This window comes from Dermacentor andersoni, chromosome 11 (genome assembly GCF_023375885.2).
Source record: "Dermacentor andersoni chromosome 11, qqDerAnde1_hic_scaffold, whole genome shotgun sequence".
In the NCBI taxonomy this organism is placed as follows: Eukaryota; Metazoa; Arthropoda; class Arachnida; order Ixodida; family Ixodidae; genus Dermacentor; species Dermacentor andersoni.
The window spans coordinates 94,132,554-94,139,800 of NC_092824.1; the positions used below are offsets into that span (position 1 = coordinate 94,132,554).

Sequence of the window (7,247 nt, forward strand, 5' to 3'; positions counted from 1 at the left end):
GGAATTGGCCAACTATGCATGCAGCTGTTGCCAGTTTGCCCAGTTTACCATTCTGATGTCTTTTTACATGTTGATATTTTCAGCTGAGTTGAATAGAGTGTTCACCTTTGTTGTCACCATTGAGCATACAATATGAAGGGGGATGCTATGCAACCCAGCCTTTCATTCACTGACCATATAATGATGCTCTTTGGCCATTTCTGGCCCTTGCACCATTAAACGCCACATATTGTCATTCAACATAGGAGGTTGTTGCTTCTCAGAATAACAGTGGGCTTTTGCTTCTGAAACTGCGGCACATATTTCATCTTCCTGTGACCACCACTAAGTATACTTGCAACTTGTGTCTCTAAAGACTTTTTGTCAGCTTCAAAAAACATTGTGTTGTAATTACTTAAATCTTGTGGCACTGGTTTTTCTTTTTTTGTCTCGCGACGCACTCTACTTTTTCGGTTATTGCAAAATTATTTGGTTATTATTTATTTGGTTGTTATCATCCTTCGGTAATAGTACAAACCCACTACGAATGATGGACAACAATTTAACTGGAGTTTGTAGGAAGAAACATATACATAAATACAAAGTAAGAAGACTGTTAAAGAAAAAGAATGTGTAAATGAGTGGTGAGCCTAGCAAAAGCATAAGAAAGAAGCTTTAAAGAGCTTGACAAAATGCAAAGGAAAGAAATGACAAAGGAAGTATTACAAATTTTGTGTACAAATTATATAAATACAGAACTCAAGAGAGCAACAAATAATGGGAAATATAAAGAGTCATTAAAATAGGAAAACATTAATACACAAGGTAACCTATGCTTAAAGGCGAACATTGCCTTCTTTTTGTTCAGATACTTTGTCACCATTTCGGACACCTACAAATTGGATTACTTAACTTTTTTTTTCTTTTTTTGCCGTCTGCTCCTAAATAATGGAGTCCCAACCAGGTGAAATGTTCTAGAGCTGGACATTTTACATGCAGGAAGTGCATACTGTACTATTGCTGGAATGTGCTACGAAGAAAAAGAGATAGCCGGGTGAAAGCAATTATCTCTAGTATCTTTCATTTTCAAAAAAAAATTTCTTTGCTACACCGTCCTTTTCATGGCCTATTCCCTGTAGTGAGTTGAGCTATAACCCCAAGTACCAAACCAAGATAAAGCTTGAAGCATCCCTCACGAAATCATTCTTTTGGGTTTTCTGTCTGCATATTTACCCGCACAGGTCTGGTTCGGTGCCTGGAGATTTGATGCATTTTCTGTAATGCGGACAAAGCAATAGATCACTTTTTTTTTTGCCATGCCACTTCTTTACTGTATCAAGAAAAAGAATCTTTGAAATCCTCTTTTGCAGAATTGGCCTGGATCTGACAACTCTCGTTATCCTTTCATTCGAAGCTTCAACTCTCGGGTAGAGTCACAAGGATGTTCGCACCACCACCCAGGATTTTATTATTGATTCCAAGTGAAAGTTTAGTTAAAATTTGCTTCCTTTATTATTTTTCTTTGTTTCTTTCGGTGCATTTCAATTTGGGCTACATCACTCAGTTTAACTCGTGCATCTGTAACAATGAACTTACCCTTTCGTACAAACTTGCAAGTTAAGTTTAACTTCTATGGTCCTTAGATTTAGCCACCAAAGTATTGGCCAATCCCCCATAATGGGTATGAGCCATGAGTTGAGAGGAAAACAACAATGGCCTCACCAGCCATGGTGTCTGCTTCACGGCAGTGTGCGTTGCAAGCTACAATGGCATAGGCCTTGGAGAGTGCGTTGTCGCACTGCAGCCTCACCGGCCACGAACATGGAAGTTGAAGACCCCATGGTGGCCCCTGCGGTGAGTATGTTTCTTTGCCGTTAAATCATGTGCATCCATCTCAAACTTCAGTGTGGTAGCACAGTAAAATCGTAATACACCATGCACTTAAAAAAACAAATTTAAAATAAACAAATGATTAAAAGAAGAAAAAGGGTTTACGCCCTTTTTGGCGTATCTTTATCCCACAAGAATAATCCTTATCTGTCTTGCTTGAGTTTCCTTTCTTGTCATTGCGCTAGCTACTTTCCTGTCGAGAATGCTATGTCATGCAGATTATTTGCATGCTGTTTGTGACCTGGAAGTGCCAGGCACGCAGCATTAAGGAAGGGAACAGCACGCAAGATAAGTGACGATTATTGTTTGATGGGGACAAGATTAAACCCCTAAAGGGTGCAAACTTTTCTTAGAGTGTACTGTGAGTCTGGAGTGTGTAGATTTGACAGTGCTGCCTTGAAATGTCTCTAGCATTTCCTTCATTTGTTATTTGTTCTCATTGACTCAGGATTTCTGGCTGCATTTGTATGAGTAGCAAAATCACTACATGTACATATTGACATGCACTCAAAGTTCAGGTTCAAGTTTATTCACTATTAGTTGTGCAGAAAAGCACAGAAAATTTTGATGGAGTTATGATGATATTGATTTATAATTAACGTTTTGCTGGAAGTCCCGAAGTTAAGAACCGTCAGGATGACCTGCACACAAAAGAACATTATTTGAACACATTTAGCATTCACTGGTTTGACATATTACGATAACCTAATAAGCACACAATAAAACTGAGAAGCAGATATCAACAAAAAAGGCAGAACCAATGGTATGGCTTGAGAACCAAGGGATGAATAAGTGAAAAATAAACATAAAAGAAATATGTACAAAGATTTTTTTCTGGGACTATACTTTGGAATGAACAAAAAGAGAGTGCCTTGCTTTTTTGAACAAACCATAATTGTTGAACTGATTAACTAATTGTGATGAAAGCTGAGTGCCCTAGTAAAAACATTTCTGATACATCCTTCTCTAGGCTGCATAATTATGATATAGCAGCCTGCAAATCTTATGTTAATGGGCTATTGATATCACAGCGCACCAGTGAGAGAAATGTAAAATGTGTGCCATTCAACTTAAAGAACTGTATACAACTTTTTCGTAAATGCACAATGTAACACCAAATTCAGCTGAGATCCTTAGAAACCTCTTTAAAGGTTATTTTGGAGATTGCCTGAATGGTAAGGAAACGTTCCTGAAGGTCGTTGCAGTTGATATTCTGAGCTTGCTGAATAAAAGTTGTTTCAGATGTGTTTTGTACTTCACAACTCGCCAGTCGGATTAAAGTCTGACCTTGTTGCTATGACATGGTAAGCATGTATGCGTGCATAGGATTCAAGTAAACCATTTGTTGCAAGATTATCTTGCATCCTCTCATTCTGTCTGTGTTTTAGTGCATTGTAAGCTTGTGACTGTGGGACTAGAATTCGGTAAAATATTTAGTGCGCGAATTCATTTTACTATGAATTCGTACCAATTCGCCCAACTATCAGTTCTGCTAGAATTCGGTACCTAAAGAATGACGATTTCTTGCAAAGCCAGAGCTTGTGCAGCATTTGCCATGTGTGCTTATAGATCTGCTTCTTCTACACATCATTTGGCCTGACGCTGGTGTCTCCAATGTTCTTGACATGTTTGCCCTGACTAGCATCATTTTGATTACGCAGGATGACTGTCGCCTAGTGCTGGGCTCGTCTCTGAACGCTGCCAAAGCAGCTTCAGCACTGACAGTCAGTGTAGACAATCCAGGGGTACACTTTAAAAGTAAGTCTGTGGTGGCTGCCTGCAGTCTTTGCAGTCTGGCATAATGGAAGTCCTTATGTTGACATAGAGAAGAAATACATTGTTTTTATGAGCTGAATGCGTAAATGAAAGAGTTGCATTGTGCAGCTTTCGCATTAAAGAAAAGAAATTACGGTGTTTTGATTTAATAGTTTGTGTCAATGTACTCATTGCTTTAAGAAGAGCTTGACAAGAACATTGGTGCTTATTGTAGAAAAAGATGTAAATGCTGTGAGAATTTATCAGTTGGACTCGAATTGTTTTTATTTTCTGTCATTTTCTCATGTTTCATACTATTTTAACTGCACTCCCTTCCATATGCGGCTTGCAGCTCAATGAGTTTAAGAAAATGTTTTAGTCCCAGTACCGTGTACTGGGGCCTGAATATTGCTTATATGTCTCAACACAAAGAGATTGTCATTCCAATGTTACACCAGTGCCATGCCAATGGCCAACACAAAAACTGAAGGACACTTTTTATAGCATTAGCATTTGTGTTTACGTGTGTGCGTGTGTGTGCATGCTTGTGCATGTGTGTATGCGTGCAGCACATTGGCCTGCTGTGCTAAGAGAACAGGGTTCGAAACCAAGGTCACACCAACTAGGGTCTCCACTGGCAATGTGCCAGTAGCTGCGTGCTGTGCTTCAATGAGTCTTTGACTACAACTTGGGTAACTAGGTATGTGTCACTAGGAATTCGCCGCTCTATGATGACGAAAAAAAAGCTCTTAAATTTCTCTGATGCCAAGCGGAACCGACCCTGTATCACAAGGGTTGCTCGAGGACATCAACCTGACACTATAGCCGTATAGCCGGCTGTGTCATAAATGCACTGGGTAAATTTGCCACTCTTCAATGAAGCTCTCGCGAAATTGGGTCACTTAGTGTGAGCTGCTGGGTGTGCAGCAAGTGAGGGAACAATTCTCAGCATTTTTAGGCACCGCGGCGTGCCATGTTTCTCACCTCGGAGGCCATGTGCAGACTTCTTGGCATAGCCACAGGCACAGCCTGTCCGGAAAGAAGCACAAGAGAACAGCCCGGTTGCCGCATGACATGTACATACCTCATACATAACTAATTTCGACAGCTACAATATGTTGAGTCGCTGGACTAAACACATTACTGTTGACAGTCATTGTGAGATGGGTTCTGCTGAATTTTTCTACTATCCTTTTTTAATGTTTCGATGGTACAAATTGATGTGCACCTGATAGCTCGAATCCACACCACGTTTGAGACATGCCCTTGCATGGTGAGATTGTTCAGGATTATTATAATGTTTTACGATTATTTCAGATTATTTAGGCTCCCACCTAAAACCAGCCATTGTATTCATAAAACTTGGTTGTGCAGGGTTCTGCCGGTGTGGTCTCCAAAGGCCAGCCTTCCCGGATGTGGAAATAGGTGATCCTGGCTTCATCCAGGACCTACACACCAAGAAACGCAACCAGAAGCTGATGGTGCTCATTCTTACAGTGGCCTGCATCGTAAACCTGGCTGTCACAGGCATTGGCATAGCCTACTTGCGGCTGCACTTTGCACAGGAGGACATCCTGTCTATCGATGAAGTGTCACCGGATGCCAGGCGGGACAAAGTGGAAGGTAATGAAACTTACCTGTATGTGTATATGTTGCTGTATATGTTGGATGGCAGGAACTATGGTTTTCAATTTCAAAAAAAGGTTGTCACTTTCTTGTGCAATATTGCCTTGGTGGTCCATTATATGGCTAATCACACGCATATAGACACCCGCAAGATTTCATGGATTAGAAATAGTATACATCCACTAAATACATCTGCATCTTTTTTCTATAGTGTATTGTGTAAATCAGAAATGTGCTGCATTGATCATTAACCAGCCAAGAGATTTTTTAACCAAGCCAAGTTAAGGTCTTGAAAGTGAGACGACGCTTTTACACGTGATACGCAGTTTAGTCTCCCGTAGCTATGCATGCGCTAATATTGTAGTCCTGGCACCCATTTACAGCACAATGAGTCGACAGCATTTTGTATCTCACAGGGAGACCATACACTCTGGGTACTTAAGTACCCAGAGTTGTACCTAGAGTGAGAGTACCGAATTACACATGTGCCGCCATGCATAGTGGGACTTATGTGCCCTTGCTAGTGTCGACTTTGGTTACTTCGTAATATGCATAGAATAAAGCGTAAGCGTCTATAATAGTATATGAACTGCAAGTTTAAGCAATAACTGTGCGATACTTAATAATAGCCAACTCAATTACAGTAGTCTCATATACTACGTCTGAAGTGTCAAGATTTCACTGCAAGGTTGTACAACTTACTGGGTTTTTAGACTTTCTTTGCCAATTTACACTTAAAGTTCCTACTGAAATCACAAAAAGTGTGCCGGATTCTACGACTATAAATCAGGGTCATTTCATTTCCACCAACATTTCACAAGACATTCTGGCCAGTTGTCAGTCCCTTTAACCATACCAAGATCCGTGATGCACCAGATGTCTCCTACTGTTTGCTATACCAATTATTACTCTTATTTTGCAAGTCAGCCTGAATGCAGGCCAACAGTTACCTAACTGAATGACCACGAATGAAGAAAACTATAGTTACTCTAGGTATAGGCTATGAATTTGACTGCCTTTCTTACAGCTTCTAACCCAGGGAAGAAACATTTACTGTACTTATGTACAGTACATGTACTTACAAATACAATGTGTTATTTCAGATGTGATATTCTGTACCAGCAGAAAAGTAGAATGCTTCAAATGTGCAAATTATATATATCTGCAAAACCATAATAATTGCAAGTTGTGATGTTGTGAGTACTTACCAGTTTTACTATGCTAGTGCTCAATAATTCATTACTGTATCGACATTCTTTGTACAGTGTATGTCATGTTCTTTATTACAGCTGCCAGTTTGTACAGCCACATCAAAGCCATGATCAAAAGAAGAGTGAAGGCACCCATAAGCACAAAACTAACATCAGCAACACCAGGCTACAAGCCAAAGCACAGGCAAAGAACGCGGTGGACACCCCGCTTTCACTTCCCGACCCTTCCATGGTTCAAAAGTGTCACCACAAGCATGGCGCCCAAGATCTTCAAGGCACCTTCTGGTTACTCTTTGACATGAGCTGTCAGTTGGCTTGCCCTTGGAACTGTACACAGCCATCTCATATACACAGCCAGCTGAAAATGGCTGAAATGAGAAGCGAGTGCCATTACACGGCACTTGGGCTAAACAATTAGTCAGTACTGCGCATCATCAAGATGTCTGCTGCCCGTTGTGTGGCTCATGTTTATCATCCCATTGCTGCTTTATCAACCTAGCTTATGCATCCCACGTTGTGCTACATTAGCACGGACTCTTGCAAAGTATCATGTGGCCTTGCAAAATACAAATTATGAAAGCTTTGTTGCAATTTTCTTGCCTTGCTACCTATACTTAGGTCACCACGCAAATATATGTTCCGAGGTGAAATAGGCATGCTTTCTTTGTAAGTTTTTACTGCTTAAGTTAGGGAACACGTAAAAGTGAAGAACTGGAAGAAAAGGAATTGGCTGTTAGTGGACTCTCTCTTTCTTGCCGTATTATCTGACATAACTTTCTAATGGCA

At 40.4% G+C, this 7,247-nt stretch overlaps 1 protein-coding gene across 1 annotated transcript; it reads left to right on the forward strand.

Annotated features, from left to right (window-relative positions):
* Positions 1 to 264: 264 nt before the first annotated feature.
* LOC126539078 (uncharacterized) lies at positions 265 to 7,052 on the forward strand. Its single transcript, XM_050185790.3, has 4 exons — positions 265 to 1,833; positions 3,531 to 3,627; positions 4,999 to 5,247; positions 6,540 to 7,052. The coding sequence occupies exons 1-4, from the start codon at positions 1,612 to 1,614 to the stop codon at positions 6,761 to 6,763; spliced, it is 792 nt and encodes a 263-aa protein (XP_050041747.3). The 5' UTR covers positions 265 to 1,611; the 3' UTR covers positions 6,764 to 7,052.
* The last annotated feature ends 195 nt before the right edge of the window (positions 7,053 to 7,247 follow it).